Below are 17,895 nucleotides of genomic sequence, written 5' to 3' on the forward strand. Positions count from 1 at the left end.
TTTATTTTATTGTGTGTGTCTGTGCTGTCTTTAAGCAGAAGATAAGATTCTCTTTGCAAACTCTCCCTCCCTCCCCCCCCCAACTTACATCTTTCTCTTGCTTTCTCCTCCCCCGCCTGTCTCTCACTCACTCACTCTCTCTCTCTCACTCACTCTCTCCCTCACCTCCCTCTCTTGTTAAATTGCTTCTTCCTCCCGAGTGTGCGAAGTGATTTAGTGATTGCATATGAGCGTTTAAACCCTCGTTCATTTATGATTCAATTTTACCTGAACATTTGACCTTCAATGAGGATGTTGATAATGTGTTAACGAATTATGAGTTTGTTCACAGGTTGAAGTGGACATTAACAGGTCTGTATGGGGCGCATCATTTATACTTTCCAGTGGTTTGTCATGACTCCGATATTTTGATTTTAAAACCCTTCCCTGTTGGTCAATACCTGAAGAGTCCAGGAAGGAGAATTTATGGTTGTCTTTCTTTGTTTGGTTTGGCCAATTGTAGAGGACCTAATGCTGACTACAAATGTCTGCACCGAATAACAACCTTTTTTCGGTCATCTCTTCGACCTGACCTAATAATATTGGTGTTGAGAGGAGAGGTGGCAATCCGTCCATCCGTCCGTCCATCCGTTCACAATGAAGTTGAAGTGGGAGATCTGGTCATGAGTGATCCTGATAGAGGGCGATGAGACGTACACGATGGTATGACTTTCAAGGTCACCGAAGGTCAAGGTCAAAGTCATGAGGCCTTTGAAGTTGCGAAAATGACGATTTTCAAAATATATCTCCTGCATTTCTCAAGCAATCTTGAATTTGATTGCAGCAAATGAATCTATGGGACAGTATCTAAATTTTGGTCGGGCCGGATTTTCGATATTCGCTTTCGTTTTTGTGTCACGTGACTTCAAAGTTGGCAAAAAATGCGAAAATGACGATTTTCATGCGGAAATGCCGATTTTCCAAATCTATCTCCGACATTTCTCAGGCAATCTTGAATTTGATTGTGGCATATGAATCTATGGGACAATATCTAAATTTGTCAGGACGGATTTTCGATATTCGCTTTAGTTTTCGCGTCACGTGACTTCAAAGTTTGCAAAAACTGCCCTACATTCAGGAGGCGATATATTTTCTTGCAGAGATGACCGTCACTCCCGCACGGGTGTATTTTTTTCTCAAGTGTTTCATTGACGTGCCTAGTTTTAACATTAATTGTGTGACATTATAATCCCATCCATTGCAGTGTGGTGCTCATTATCCCACGCATGTGAAGTGAAAAGCGGAGTTTAGCAATTGGTTCACGTCCGTCCATCCATTTGTCTTAGCAATTCATGATCGTCAGTTTATGATCGAGGAACAGCTTATTTAAATGGAATGCTATATTTTTTCCAATCTTCATTTCATTTAAATTTAATTATACACGGTATCATGTTCTATGAACTGTCGAGTTGGTTCAAGTACTTGGTTTTACTTCATGGTCTTTCGTGTTCTCCACATTCTATTTATTCCAATTCACCTTTTTCTCTCATGCTGATGTAACTCAATGTGTCCCACCGATCTATTGTTGTCTTACACCCTGCGAAAACAACCAACGTATTTAATTGTCAATATTGTGAATCGGCCTCAAGTTGTAAAACCATTAGTTGATCCAAGGCCATTCAAGAGGGAGTTGCAGAAGCAAAGCACAGTGTACATGTCCTGAGGTTAGCATCCCTGAAACAATTTTCCTACCACTCGTTTTTCCTTCTCTGCATACATGGAGGTTCATGGAAGAACAAAATGAGCTTCCACTTCATCAGAATGACATTGGCAATGATTAGCAGGAAGAGTACCTTGCACATACGTGTTAAGGGTGGCAGGCAGGATAAGGTTTGGGTGTTTAACAATTGCTGCAAAGCACTGTAATGGGTAAACGAGACACCATGAGATGGTTTTGCCTCTCTTGAATGGCTTGAGAAAAGGACATGGTGAAACAGGGACAAGGTTCTTACTGAGAATCGGTTGGAGATGTTCTCTCATCTTTGCTGATTCTTCCATCTCTGCAAAGCTGCAACAAAAAAATACATGATTGTGAGCTAATTCCTTAAAAGAGGTGCAGTTCCTGGAGCTCCTCGGCCTTATTTCTCAGAATGGAACACCACATTACTGAAGTAGCTTCAATGGTCGGTCAATGACTCGGCATTCTCCGCAAAGCTCAGTCCATTTGGCTGAGAGCTACTTGCAGTATATTTAGCCTTCATAACGAGGAAGCATCTGAAAATGCAAAGCCCATCCACATCTGCTTTGTATTCAGACCTCTCTTTCTTCCACATGCTAAACATGATGGACACAGTTCAAAAAATAGAAAAAAATGACGATGTTCGGCGACCATGATCTTATGATGTCAAAAGCAATCAGCTTCAGTGACCCAATATGCAAACCTGCGAAAACTGCAAGTGAATCAGCTGGAAATTGCCGATTTTGTCAACTTGACCTTTGACCATTTGACCTCAACTTTTGACCAAGCTTTCGGTGAACCAATTCAGTAACCCGATATGTAAAAATTATTAATTTATGGTCAATCGGATGAAAATTGATGATTTTATGTGACTTTGACCTTTTGTCCAAGTTATTAAATTGGCTTCTCCATATTTTCATCATAAAGCTTTGTTGAAGATTTGATGACAAAAGGTAAAAAAAAAAAAAAACTTACGGCCCGGACAGACATACACACAGAAGTGATTGCAAAATCCCATCTCTCACTGCGTGGGGGATTGGCTCATAAAATACGAGTCTTCACTCTGGGCTGATAAACTACGAGTCCTCACAGGTCCTCACTCACTCTGTGTTACTGGAAGAACACGTATATCCTGGAGGAGCTGGGGTGGTTAAAAGGGGAGAGAGTGAGAGTGGAGCTCGACTGGAGGAGAGGCCACCGATATTTCTGTGATGTGATCGCAACAAGTCTTGTGCTTTGTCCTTATCATGGTAGATATCAAGAGCATTGTTCCCTTTAAATTACAAAGATTCCAGCAAAGACAGATGAGATGCTGGGATGCCAACCCATTGGGGAGAAGCCCGTGGAAGCATTTCAGGACTCGAACAAAACATTTCTCTTCAATGGCGGCTTGAGGAGGAAGACTTTCATGATTGGGAGGGGGATATGAGGCAACATCATGAGAATAAGTGGGAGGAGTTGCTTGAGTGGGAGAAGGAGCCTGAATGGTTGGAGTCATTTGAATGGGAAAATGAGGAGGATGAGGTGGAGGAGAAACATGAGGCGGAGGCAATGGTAGGAATGCTTTTCTCAAAATAGGCACATGTTGAAAGTTTATCTTTTTCACGATAACATTTTCTTGAAAAAAAACGTGTATTCTGCCTTCTCTTGCAGAACAAATTTGATCCGTGTTCTTTTGTTGCCCCTTCAAAAAAGACAAGCTGCTCAGTCAAGACAGGTAATAAAGATTTGTTTACTTTTCTGTAAGGCTTAATCTCAAAGGGTTGGTTATCTTTACAGTGTCGGCTTTTTGGAGAAAAAAAGGACAAACAGAGATCGAAAGTAACACATGTTGATACGAAATGAGTGAAAGTTTAATTTTTCACATTTAATTTTAATCACAACCACAGAGGCATTTCGGCCTTTTCGGTCCTCATGCAAACAGATAATATATCATGATTTAATATTTCCATTGTTTGTGCAGCAACAAAATGGCTGTAGATGAATTTGTACAAGACCTTTATCCATTTTCACCTTCAGTTGAAAACCACAGCCCTGAACAATTTGATTCAGATGACCAGTTTGCGTATGATGAAGAATGCTGCAGAAGCAGCAGAAGCAGCAGCAGAAGCAGCAACAGCACAATGCTGTACAGGCAGGAGGTCGGTGTGCTGGAAAAATTAAAAACACTTCACTTAAACAAGGTGAGTTTTCCACCAACAACCACTCTTGAACTGAGAAACTAATTTTGTTTTTGCAACACGTGTTGGATAATTTTCACTTCCTCCTTCGTGCTCATTCGCTGTTCTTCCCAATTCATTGGTTGTAATGTTTGCTTTTGTGAGACTTCTAAATCAACGATTTCTGCATTTTTGCCTCATGGAGGACCATAAATGCACATAAATGTATCATGATGTACAAGGATGTCGACTTCACAATTAATGCCAGAATACGAAATGTCTACTTCACACTTCATGCCACAATATCTTACTTTTTAGTACACAGGAAGCTTGTGAAGGCAGAAAGAGAAAAAACATAACAGAAGAAAGAGGGGACAACAACTCGGCTGCGGTGCCTTTTCAAGTGAAGGAAGGGATGGAGGGGAGTATACTCCAGAAACAAGCTTGATCAACGTGCCACAAGGTTTTGGAGGAGGAAGACAAGTTTGAAAGTTCAATCTTGAGGTTGTTGGACAGATGTTGTTTTTGAGCTCTCCTGAGAGTGGATTCACGCATGTTGCAGACTTTGTGGAACAAGCTGAGATCACCTTTGTTGGGATTTCCCTTCCAAAAAATGAAGGCAAGTTGTGTCATGGCAACTGCCTTCCAGCAGGATTCAGAGTATCATTGGTGGGAGGTTGGGTATGACAACTGCAGATGAGATGGGATGAATCTGTGCATAAGAGAGAGCAGGTTTATGTGGACAAATTCCCAGAATTCCCAGGCATAAGCGAAAGCAGGTTTTGAGTAAATATCAGGGGCAGCAAGTATAGAAGACCAGTCCTGAAGTGAGATGGCAGCTTGCAGTCCTTGCCAGTCAACCTGGGTGAACTGCCCGACTTGGTGGAGATGACGCAGCTCTCTGAGAATAGCTGGAGACATGTTGACTCTCACAAGCACATGATCAGATGAACCAAATGGATTGGAGGAAGACCAAGAGACATGAGCAGGGAGGTGAGTAATTACCAAATCCAAAAGGGAGGATTTGCCATTGAAAGAAATCCAGGTCAGAAAGTCCACACATTGAGTTCGTCCCTTCTGCAAACTTCTTCAAATATAATTTGGTGAACTTGTAAGTCTTGTTAAAGCCCCCTCTTGGGATTTCATCTTGATATTTCGGAATGGAAAAATTATCTTGGATAATTTGGTGGAAATTGCTTTGAATGCACAAAGTGGTTTATTCTTTGTTGTTCTCAATTTACTTGTTCGTGATTGGATTCATTACGATTATGAGTTGTCAATTTGAAGGGGTGGTGTCGAAGTAGTGCACATACCTTTGCACTGATCTTGTGTGTGTTTATTTCTGTCAGACTGGTGCTTCGCAGGAAGGGTTTTGCTCGATGTTGAGCTCAATACACTCATTGCGAGCATTAGTGGTGGACGTATAAGATTCTTTGGTGTGTCTCAACAAAGAACGGTTCGGTTTCGTCAACATCCTTGTCTAATTCCAACCAAATTCCTGTCGGTCTCAGTTGAACATCACACTTGACCAGCCAGTTTATGAAAGACTTAAACTGACTGTGCATGCTGTGAACTAACTATCGTACCCTCATGGAATATTTCCATGACGAGGATAGAGTAAACTTTTCGTTGTCAATCGCCGTGTCGTCCCGTAACTTCGCTGACATGTCTAATCAAAGACAGCATGCTGTACTTCAGAAACATATTGCATGTCTATCTGTGAGTCAAATGAGGATGTAACATAAAGTGAAACAGAGGAAAATGGATATTTTACAACATGTAGTTGTTGTTGCTATCATGCTGGGTGTGGTGGTTGTTAATTGTGGGTTAATACGTCCTTTTATATTCAGTGTTGTTCTATTGCTTCAAGAAGTATTGCTATACCAGCAGGAATGTGAATTGTAAAATGTGACATGAATGGATTATGCAAAGAACAGTTACTTGATTAAATCATCTCCCACCACGAGACAAAGTCATCAACCTCCCCTCCAGCCAACCACAAGTCCTCAGCTGCCCCAACCCCCTCAAAGCCGAAATCTCTCTCTCTCCCAAATCTCTCCTCTGCCACCCCTCTGTCCTCCCCAACTCATTACTTCCCGTTCTTCAAAGAAAGAGCACATTCTTACACTATGACAGATTATTTCTTCTTTACCTCATTAACATGACCTCATTCTGTTCATAAATGATGCAAAATTCATTATTTTCTTTGTGATGCAAATATATTCAATATATAAAGCTCATTCTTACCTGTTCTTACCTCTTACCATTCTTACCTCAAACTCACTGACTCACTGACTGACTGATCACAGAGTCGTCGGAAAGTATCCAATGAAAATATCTGAAAATAAGTGCAGCCTAACCCTAACCATATCGTGTAGTACCTCAAATTGAACACCTCGATGAGTGATTTCTAGATATGTCAAGCTTGAGACATTGTGACGTTATGAGGCAAAAGCATATTTTTCATGGTTACTCTGTAGAACGATTCTCATCAGAATCTCTCGTAGGGAGATATTCCTCAAGGAGTCGCTCCTGGTGGATAGCAGCTCTGGTCACCTCGGTATGACCTTAAAGAAGTCACACGTGGTCACCTTTTGGCAAGATACAGGTCACCCTGCGGGTGACATTGGTTTATTTGTTTGTTTGTTTGTCGGCACGATAACTCGAGAACGAAAGAAGCTACCAATGTCAAATTACACCACGTGATTCAGGAGGGTTATGGCTCGTGCTGATTAGATTTTGGTCAAAATCGTCAAAGATCAAGGTCACGGTGAGGTCATATATTCGATTTTTGATGGTTTGGTGCAGATAACTCGAGAACGGAAGAAGCTACCAATGTCCAATTATACCAGGTGATTCAGGAGGCTGATGGCTCATGCTGATTAGATTTTGGTCAAAATCGGTCAAAGGTCAAGGTCACAGTGAGGTCAAACATCCAAAACATTCAATTTTTGATGGTTTGGTACAGAATCATCGGAGAAACTTCTGGTTTGTGTCGCGACCTTCTCAAGAGACAACTTTTATTAGACAAGGTCAGAGGTCAAGTTGACGATTTCGTAAGTACCCAGTCTCTGACTGCTTGTTTGTTTGTTTGTGAACAGTATTACGGAAAAACTCCTTGACGGATTTCGACGAAACTTGGTGGGGGGGGGGGTTAGGAATGGTCCAAGGATCATGCCATTAGATTTTGGACTTGGTCCAAAATCCAATATGGCTGCCATTTAAAAAAAAATATTTGAATTTTTTTTTTTTTTGCATTTCTACATGTTATAAGTGATTTCCAACAAACAACATGCCAAAATTATAATTGCGGCTGATTTTGGAACTTCAGGTGGATATACCCACGTAAAATCAATTTCTGTCTCAAGGAATCTCGTTATGACGAATGAATTGGGTATGTAAAAGGGAAAGTTGCAAACTCTAACTCTGTGAGCACTGTTGACGTCAAATTGAATGAATAAGATATCAGGTTGACTTGAGTGACCAAGCAGTATTGGCGGCGGTGGTTTTGCACTCTACCGAGTGCTCCCCCTCCAGTTACAGCTCTGTTTTCACAAAATTAAATTGTTGAATATTACGCCTGACCTGGGCAATTCATTGAGATGATATAATAGCCCAGCTACGATCATGTCATGCTCATAATTTGAGGACTTGGTGTTACTTTGCAGTTGCAATTATTTTAATCTCTCTCATTCTCCCAATTCACTTTTTTCTGTAATGTTGAATAATTTGATCACTGTCCTGCTCTCGTCTATTGTAATGCTTCACTTGCTTTGCAAATACCAACAAAGTCTGTGCTTCCTTCAATTGCTAATCGGCCTCTGGGTTTGAAGCTTTCCGAGAATCCAAACACAATCAATGGATTTTTTGATGCGAATATTCCTCGAGAGGTAATTCTACATTCGTATTTTGTTTTCTTTAAATGTACAGACCTGTGGAAGATTTAATCAACAGCGCACATCAGGTTAGCATTCTGACAGTGGTGAGGGGGAGCAGGCAGACAATAATGTGCAGAAGCATCAAAGCTTTGAGATTGGCAGGCAGGAGAAGGGGTTGGTATTCAACGTGCTTAGCAAAGCTCAGCAGTGGGTACGGGAAACACATAGACTTGGGGACTGGAAGCACTCTTTAAGGAGTCGATAGTAGGCCATGAGATAATATACTCGATGGTTATCATGGTGCATGTGTTATTTGAAACAAATGGGTCTTGTGCAGGGGTGTCGAGCGGGTGGGGGAACAGGCCGGCTCATGACCTAATGTAGGCCCGTAATTATTCCTTCAATTTTTCATTTCTTCTAATGATCATTTGTGACGACAAAACACCGGGGGCAACTTTATTTTGTGTCTCCCTCGAGGACGATTCCTTGCATGCCATTACCATGGGGAGTCTTACCCTCCCTCGTAAATTATACCACTGTGGGAACAATTTATGTAATTATCATCGCAGTGATGATGTATTGGGGAATATAGTTTGAAAAAAAACAATTCATATTCACCTTCATTGATGCAATTTAGGGTTCTTGTGCACTAAAGTAGTTGTTAAATATCCAAATAACACTGAACAACAAAATTTTTTTACTGGAGATGTGTAAAGTGATTTAGACTAATTTGGGTACGCTGATTTCAAAAATCATAACCGTTTTGCTGTATCACGTCAGGATTTTCAGTAACAGAAATATTCCCATTGCCTAGAAGTCAGGATTTCAATGAAATTTACAAAAATTCATTTATTCATTTATTTCATCATGAATGCTTCAAAATTATAGAAATTACAGAAAAACTCCACTAGAATGTAATTAAAAATGCTTTAGGCATTTGGCTTTGCGTTTGTGCTGCTCTGTGTCAGTTTCACGATGCAGGAACCAGCAGAAATCGCCCATCATGTTCGGGTTGTGCCGCCCTGGGTAACGCGTCTCCATGAATGAAATCTCTTGGTGGAATCGCTCGCCGTGCTCGTCCGAGACTGCTCCCAAGTTGTCAGGGAAGAAGTTCAGGTGCTGGTGTAGGAAATGGATTTTCAGGGACATCCTGGAGCCAAGTTTCCTGAAGGACTCCAGCAGCTGCTGCACTATTTCTTCATAGTTGTCCGCGCGCTCGTTCCCCAAGAAGTTGTCCGTCACAGCTTTGAAGCTCCTCCACGCTGCCAGCTCTTTGGGGTTTAGAGTTGTCGGAAAAGTTTCGTCCTTCATAATCTGTCGGATTTGCGGTCCAACAAAGACACCAGCCTTGATCTTGGCCTCCGACAAGGTGTTGCCAAACTTTTCCTTGAGGTATAAAAACCCACGCCCATTCAGATCCATTGCCCGTACAAAACTTTTCATCAAGCCGAGCTTTATGTGGAGTGGTGGAAGGAAAACCTTGGCTGGGTCGACAAGGGCGACATGCTTCACGTTGTGTCGACCAGGTACATGCTCTTTTCGCTCTTCCCAATCTTTCTTCGTCCAGTGATTCTTGTCGTCTCTGCTATCCCAGAGACAAAGGAAGCACATGTATTTCGTGTAGCCTGACTGCAGCCCTAACAACAGCGCCACCACTTTCAAGTCTCCGCAGATGTGCCAGTTGAAGTCATTGTACTTGATGGAATCAAGCAGCTGCCGCATAGTCTCATAGGTCTCTGTCATGCCGAACGCGTGAGCCAGTGGGACTGATGGTTTCTCGTTGCCATTGTGGAGCAAAACAGCCTTCAAGCTGTTCTTCCCCGAGTCGATGAAGAGGCGCCAGTCTGCAGGATCGTGATCACACCCAAGTTCTTTCAACAGACCGTTGATGTCACTGCAGAATGTCATCGTGTCTTCCATCTCAAAGAACTCAGCCATGTCTCTGTGACGTGCTCTGAACAAGGATATCTTGGTGTTAGGTTCAAGTAGATTCCACTGCTGCAGCCTTGATCCAAGCAGCTCTACCTTCGCCTTTGACAGCGAGAGATCTCTTACAAGATCATTTAAGTCTCCCTGGTTCAGAAGGTGTGATTCTTGAGTGTCGGGTTCAAAAGGTTCATCATCACCATCCTCTTCACCACTGCTTACAGCTATGTTCTGATCAGCTGGAGGTGTTGGAACGGGGTTCTCGTCATCATGAGGCACAGATTTACGAGCAGAGACGCAGTCAGCGTACTTGATGTGACCTTTATTCTTCTTGTTGAAGCCGGCGATGCTTGTGCAGCAGAAATAACAATCATCATGATGATTCTGCGGCTCACGCCATATCATGGGCACCGCAAATGGCATGCTCGCGCGCTTGCCCACCAACCACTGAGTCAAGGTTGTGTGACAGCTTGTGCAGCAGATGTGTGGTGCCCAGCTCTGTTCTTGGTCCCCCACCTTACACCCGAAGTAGTGAAAGTAGGCGGCCTTCATTTTCACTGCTGTAGATATACTTCGCTGTTGATCTTTTTTGGTATACCGACCACAGACATAACAGAAGTTGTCAGGATGATTGGTACAGGAACGCCTACTCATCTTTATCTGAAAGAAAGAAATATAACACAAGTTAACAACAATTGCACGAAATAGACATGTTAAAGACATATGTAAATTTCATTGAAATCCTGACTTCTAGGCAATGGGAATATTTCTGTTCCTGAAAATCCTGACGTGATACAGCAAAACGGTTATGATTTTTGAAATCAGCGTACCCAAATTAGTCTTAATCACTTTACACATCTCCAGTAAAAAAAAATTTTTTAAATTTGTTGTTCAGTGTAATCAATCAAGCTACCTTACGCTACGTTAAGTGTCATTTTGGGCAAAATCACCCAGAGGTAGCACACACTGTCACTGCGAAACACAACCAAAAATGCATCCTATTCTCCTTTGCAATAACTGGTCGATAAATCATCACACAAAGTTCAGACTCCATTCGCCTTTTTGGTTGGTGATGTGATTAATCTGGACTCGTGCTGTCCATGCAGTTTCATCACTCATAACGGTGCCTTCAAGTGTCCTCATGATGATCCCGAAAATGTTCTTTCAATTTGAAGCCAGAACTAAGCACTGAGTCGCAGGGATTAACACAGAACCAGCGGCAAATAGTATCACGGTTTGGATTAATTACCGAGTGAAAGCAAAAGAAATGCGATTTCCGATTGTCCAGTGTTATCCCTCACGACGATCATGCGACATAATTAAAAGGGCGGAGAGGTGGGGGGGGGGTTCACATGCACCCAATGAAGCCCCATCCCCACCCCCCCCGGAACCCCCATTTTAATATATTAGCGTGTTTGCGTACATATGCATGTGTGTCCCTTTATTTTATTGTGTGTGTCTGTGCTGTCTTTAAGCAGAAGATAAGATTCTCTTTGCAAACTCTCCCTCCCCCCCCCCAACTTACATCTTTCTCTTGCTTTCTCCTCCCCCGCCTGTCTCTCACTCACTCACTCACTCACTCACTCTCTCCCTCACCTCCCTCTCTTGTTAAATTGCTTCTTCCTCCCGAGTGTGCGAAGTGATTTAGTGATTGCATATGAGCGTTTAAACCCTCGTTCATTTATGATTCAATTTTACCTGAACATTTGACCTTCAATGAGGATGTTGATAATGTGTTAACGAATTATGAGTTTGTTCACAGGTTGAAGTGGACATTAACAGGTCTGTATGGGGCGCATCATTTATACTTTCCAGTGGTTTGTCATGACTCCGATATTTTGATTTTAAAACCCTTCCCTGTTGGTCAATACCTGAAGAGTCCAGGAAGGAGAATTTATGGTTGTCTTTCTTTGTTTGGTTTGGCCAATTGTAGAGGACCTAATGCTGACTACAAATGTCTGCACCGAATAACAACCTTTTTCGGTCATCTCTTCGACCTGACCTAATAATATTGGTGTTGAGAGGAGAGGTGGCAATCCGTCCATCCGTCCGTCCATCCGTTCACAATGAAGTTGAAGTGGGAGATCTGGTCATGAGTGATCCTGATAGAGGGCGATGAGACGTACACGATGGTATGACTTTCAAGGTCACCGAAGGTCAAGGTCAAAGTCATGAGGCCTTTGAAGTTGCGAAAATGACGATTTTCAAAATATATCTCCTGCATTTCTCAAGCAATCTTGAATTTGATTGCAGCAAATGAATCTATGGGACAGTATCTAAATTTTGGTCGGGCCGGATTTTCGATATTCGCTTTCGTTTTTGTGTCACGTGACTTCAAAGTTGGCAAAAAATGCGAAAATGACGATTTTCATGCGGAAATGCCGATTTTCCAAATCTATCTCCGACATTTCTCAGGCAATCTTGAATTTGATTGTGGCATATGAATCTATGGGACAATATCTAAATTTGTCAGGACGGATTTTCGATATTCGCTTTAGTTTTCGCGTCACGTGACTTCAAAGTTTGCAAAAACTGCCCTACATTCAGGAGGCGATATATTTTCTTGCAGAGATGACCGTCACTCCCGCACGGGTGTATTTTTTTCTCAAGTGTTTCATTGACGTGCCTAGTTTTAACATTAATTGTGTGACATTATAATCCCATCCATTGCAGTGTGGTGCTCATTATCCCACTCATGTGAAGTGAAAAGCGGAGTTTAGCAATTGGTTCACGTCCGTCCATCCATTTGTCTTAGCAATTCATGATCGTCAGTTTATGATCGAGGAACAGCTTATTTAAATGGAATGCTATATTTTTTCCAATCTTCATTTCATTTAAATTTAATTATACACGGTATCATGTTCTATGAACTGTCGAGTTGGTTCAAGTACTTGGTTTTACTTCATGGTCTTTCGTGTTCTCCACATTCTATTTATTCCAATTCACCTTTTTCTCTCATGCTGATGTAACTCAATGTGTCCCACCGATCTATTGTTGTCTTACACCCTGCGAAAACAACCAACGTATTTAATTGTCAATATTGTGAATCGGCCTCAAGTTGTAAAACCATTAGTTGATCCAAGGCCATTCAAGAGGGAGTTGCAGAAGCAAAGCACAGTGTACATGTCCTGAGGTTAGCATCCCTGAAACAATTTTCCTACCACTCGTTTTTCCTTCTCTGCATACATGGAGGTTCATGGAAGAACAAAATGAGCTTCCACTTCATCAGAATGACATTGGCAATGATTAGCAGGAAGAGTACCTTGCACATACGTGTTAAGGGTGGCAGGCAGGATAAGGTTTGGGTGTTTAACAATTGCTGCAAAGCACTGTAATGGGTAAACGAGACACCATGAGATGGTTTTGCCTCTCTTGAATGGCTTGAGAAAAGGACATGGTGAAACAGGGACAAGGTTCTTACTGAGAATCGGTTGGAGATGTTCTCTCATCTTTGCTGATTCTTCCATCTCTGCAAAGCTGCAACAAAAAAATACATGATTGTGAGCTAATTCCTTAAAAGAGGTGCAGTTCCTGGAGCTCCTCGGCCTTATTTCTCAGAATGGAACACCACATTACTGAAGTAGCTTCAATGGTCGGTCAATGACTCGGCATTCTCTGCAAAGCTCAGTCCATTTGGCTGAGAGCTACTTGCAGTATATTTAGCCTTCATAACGAGGAAGCATCTGAAAATGCAAAGCCCATCCACATCTGCTTTGTATTCAGACCTCTCTTTCTTCCACATGCTAAACATGATGGACACAGTTCAAAAAATAGAAAAAAATGACGATGTTCGGCGACCATGATCTTATGATGTCAAAAGCAATCAGCTTCAGTGACCCAATATGCGAACCTGCGAAAACTGCAAGTGAATCAGCTGGAAATTGCCGATTTTGTCAACTTGACCTTTGACCATTTGACCTCAACTTTTGACCAAGCTTTCGGTGAACCAATTCAGTAACCCGATATGTAAAAATTATTAATTTATGGTCAATCGGATGAAAATTGACGATTTTATGTGACTTTGACCTTTTGTCCAAGTTATTAAATTGGCTTCTCCATATTTTCATCATAAAGCTTTGTTGAAGATTTGATGACAAAAGGTAAAAAAAAAAAAAAAACTTACGGCCCGGACAGACATACACACAGAAGTGATTGCAAAATCCCATCTCTCACTGCGTGGGGGATTGGCTCATAAAATACGAGTCTTCACTCTGGGCTGATAAAGTACGAGTCCTCACAGGTCCTCACTCACTCTGTGTTACTGGAAGAACACGTATATCCTGGAGGAGCTGGGGTGGTTAAAAGGGGAGAGAGTGAGAGTGGAGCTCGACTGGAGGAGAGGCCACCGATATTTCTGTGATGTGATCGCAACAAGTCTTGTGCTTTGTCCTTATCATGGTAGATATCAAGAGCATTGTTCCCTTTAAATTACAAAGATTCCAGCAAAGACAGATGAGATGCTGGGATGCCAACCCATTGGGGAGAAGCCCGTGGAAGCATTTCAGGACTCGAACAAAACATTTCTCTTCAATGGCGGCTTGAGGAGGAAGACTTTCATGATTGGGAGGGGGATATGAGGCAACATCATGAGAATAAGTGGGAGGAGTTGCTTGAGTGGGAGAAGGAGCCTGAATGGTTGGAGTCATCTGAATGGGAAAATGAGGAGGATGAGGTGGAGGAGAAGCATGAGGCGGAGGCAATGGTAGGAATGCTTTTCTCAAAATAGGCACATGTTGAAAGTTTATCTTTTTCACGATAACATTTTCTTGAAAAAAAAAACGTGTATTCTGCCTTCTCTTGCAGAACAAATTTGATCCGTGTTCTTTTGTTGCCCCTTCAAAAAAGACAAGCTGCTCAGTCAAGACAGGTAATAAAGATTTGTTTACTTTTCTGTAAGGCTTAATCTCAAAGGGTTGGTTATCTTTACAGTGTCGGCTTTTTGGAGAAAAAAAAGGACAAACAGAGATCGAAAGTAACACATGTTGATACGAAATGAGTGAAAGTTTAATTTTTCACATTTAATTTTAATCACAACCACAGAGGCATTTTGGCCTTTTCGGTCCTCATGCAAACAGATAATATATCATGATTTAATATTTCCATTGTTTGTGCAGCAACAAAATGGCTGTAGATGAATTTGTACAAGACCTTTATCCATTTTCACCTTCAGTTGAAAACCACAGCCCTGAACAATTTGATTCAGATGACCAGTTTGCGTATGATGAAGAATGCTGCAGAAGCAGCAGAAGCAGCAGCAGAAGCAGCAACAGCACAATGCTGTACAGGCAGGAGGTCGGTGTGCTGGAAAAATTAAAAACACTTCACTTAAACAAGGTGAGTTTTCCACCAACAACCACTCTTGAACTGAGAAACTAATTTTGTTTTTGCAACACGTGTTGGATAATTTTCACTTCCTCCTTCGTGCTCATTCGCTGTTCTTCCCAATTCATTGGTTGTAATGTTTGCTTTTGTGAGACTTCTAAATCAACGATTTCTGCATTTTTGCCTCATGGAGGACCATAAATGCACATAAATGTATCATGATGTACAAGGATGTCGACTTCACAATTAATGCCAGAATACGAAATGTCTACTTCACACTTCATGCCACAATATCTTACTTTTTAGTACACAGGAAGCTTGTGAAGGCAGAAAGAGAAAAAAACATAACAGAAGAAAGAGGGGACAACAACTCGGCTGCGGTGCCTTTTCAAGTGAAGGAAGGGATGGAGGGGAGTATACTCCAGAAACAAGCTTGATCAACGTGCCACAAGGTTTTGGAGGAGGAAGACAAGTTTGAAAGTTCAATCTTGAGGTTGTTGGACAGATGTTGTTTTTGAGCTCTCCTGAGAGTGGATTCACGCATGTTGCAGACTTTGTGGAACAAGCTGAGATCACCTTTGTTGGGATTTCCCTTCCAAAAAATGAAGGCAAGTTGTGTCATGGCAACTGCCTTCCAGCAGGATTCAGAGTATCATTGGTGGGAGGTTGGGTATGACAACTGCAGATGAGATGGGATGAATCTGTGCATAAGAGAGAGCAGGTTTATGTGGACAAATTCCCAGAATTCCCAGGCATAAGCGAAAGCAGGTTTTGAGTAAATATCAGGGGCAGCAAGTATAGAAGACCAGTCCTGAAGTGAGATGGCAGCTTGCAGTCCTTGCCAGTCAACCTGGGTGAACTGCCCGACTTGGTGGAGATGACGCAGCTCTCTGAGAATAGCTGGAGACATGTTGACTCTCACAAGCACATGATCAGATGAACCAAATGGATTGGAGGAAGACCAAGAGACATGAGCAGGGAGGTGAGTAATTACCAAATCCAAAAGGGAGGATTTGCCATTGAAAGAAATCCAGGTCAGAAAGTCCACACATTGAGTTCGTCCCTTCTGCAAACTTCTTCAAATATAATTTGGTGAACTTGTAAGTCTTGTTAAAGCCCCTCTTGGGATTTCATCTTGATATTTCGGAATGGAAAAATTATCTTGGATAATTTGGTGGAAATTGCTTTGAATGCACAAAGTGGTTTATTCTTTGTTGTTCTCAATTTACTTGTTCGTGATTGGATTCATTACGATTATGAGTTGTCAATTTGAAGGGGTGGTGTCGAAGTAGTGCACATACCTTTGCACTGATCTTGTGTGTGTTTATTTCTGTCAGACTGGTGCTTCGCAGGAAGGGTTTTGCTCGATGTTGAGCTCAATACACTCATTGCGAGCATTAGTGGTGGACGTATAAGATTCTTTGGTGTGTCTCAACAAAGAACGGTTCGGTTTCGTCAACATCCTTGTCTAATTCCAACCAAATTCCTGTCGGTCTCAGTTGAACATCACACTTGACCAGCCAGTTTATGAAAGACTTAAACTGACTGTGCATGCTGTGAACTAACTATCGTACCCTCATGGAATATTTCCATGACGAGGATAGAGTAAACTTTTCGTTGTCAATCGCCGTGTCGTCCCGTAACTTCGCTGACATGTCTAATCAAAGACAGCATGCTGTACTTCAGAAACATATTGCATGTCTATCTGTGAGTCAAATGAGGATGTAACATAAAGTGAAACAGAGGAAAATGGATATTTTACAACATGTAGTTGTTGTTGCTATCATGCTGGGTGTGGTGGTTGTTAATTGTGGGTTAATACGTCCTTTTATATTCAGTGTTGTTCTATTGCTTCAAGAAGTATTGCTATACCAGCAGGAATGTGAATTGTAAAATGTGACATGAATGGATTATGCAAAGAACAGTTACTTGATTAAATCATCTCCCACCACGAGACAAAGTCATCAACCTCCCCTCCAGCCAACCACAAGTCCTCAGCTGCCCCAACCCCTCAAAGCCGAAATCTCTCTCTCTCCCAAATCTCTCCTCTGCCACCCCTCTGTCCTCCCCAACTCATTACTTCCCGTTCTTCAAAGAAAGAGCACATTCTTACACTATGACAGATTATTTCTTCTTTACCTCATTAACATGATCTCATTCTGTTCATAAATGATGCAAAATTCATTATTTTCTTTGTGATGCAAATATATTCAATATATAAAGCTCATTCTTACCTGTTCTTACCTCTTACCATTCTTACCTCAAACTCACTGACTCACTGACTGACTGATCACAGAGTCGTCGGAAAGTATCCAATGAAAATATCTGAAAATAAGTGCAGCCTAACCCTAACCATATCGTGTAGTACCTCAAATTGAACACCTCGATGAGTGATTTCTAGATATGTCAAGCTTGAGACATTGTGACGTTATGAGGCAAAAGCATATTTTTCATGGTTACTCTGTAGAACGATTCTCATCAGAATCTCTCGTAGGGAGATATTCCTCAAGGAGTCGCTCCTGGTGGATAGCAGCTCTGGTCACCTCGGTATGACCTTAAAGAAGTCACACGTGGTCACCTTTTGGCAAGATACAGGTCACCCTGCGGGTGACATTGGTTTATTTGTTTGTTTGTTTGTCGGCACGATAACTCGAGAACGAAAGAAGCTACCAATGTCAAATTACACCACGTGATTCAGGAGGGTTATGGCTCGTGCTGATTAGATTTTGGTCAAAATCGTCAAAGATCAAGGTCACGGTGAGGTCATATATTCGATTTTTGATGGTTTGGTGCAGATAACTCGAGAACGGAAGAAGCTACCAATGTCCAATTATACCAGGTGATTCAGGAGGCTGATGGCTCATGCTGATTAGATTTTGGTCAAAATCGGTCA

The 17,895-nt window shown here is 41.8% G+C and overlaps 1 protein-coding gene across 4 annotated transcripts in view; it reads left to right on the forward strand.

Annotated features, from left to right (window-relative positions):
* Positions 1-16,976, forward strand: part of LOC147027286 (uncharacterized) — a 71,389-nt gene extending 54,413 nt beyond the window's left edge. For all 4 annotated transcript variants that reach the window (XM_085883551.1, XM_085883548.1, XM_085883549.1 and 1 more), the window contains 4 exons: positions 3,371-3,434; positions 3,737-3,900; positions 14,484-14,547; positions 14,851-16,976. In XM_085883551.1, coding sequence (XP_085739677.1) covers positions 3,371-3,434; positions 3,737-3,900; positions 14,484-14,547; positions 14,851-15,056 — 498 coding nt within the window. In that variant the 3' untranslated portion in view covers positions 15,057-16,976. The remainder of the gene's footprint in view (positions 1-3,370; positions 3,435-3,736; positions 3,901-14,483; positions 14,548-14,850) is intronic.
* The last annotated feature ends 919 nt before the right edge of the window (positions 16,977-17,895 follow it).

Source organism: Eptatretus burgeri, chromosome 5 (genome assembly GCF_056783735.1).
Source record: "Eptatretus burgeri isolate ZD-2024b chromosome 5, Ebu_testis_v1, whole genome shotgun sequence".
Lineage (NCBI taxonomy): Eukaryota > Metazoa > Chordata > Myxini > Myxiniformes > Myxinidae > Eptatretus > Eptatretus burgeri.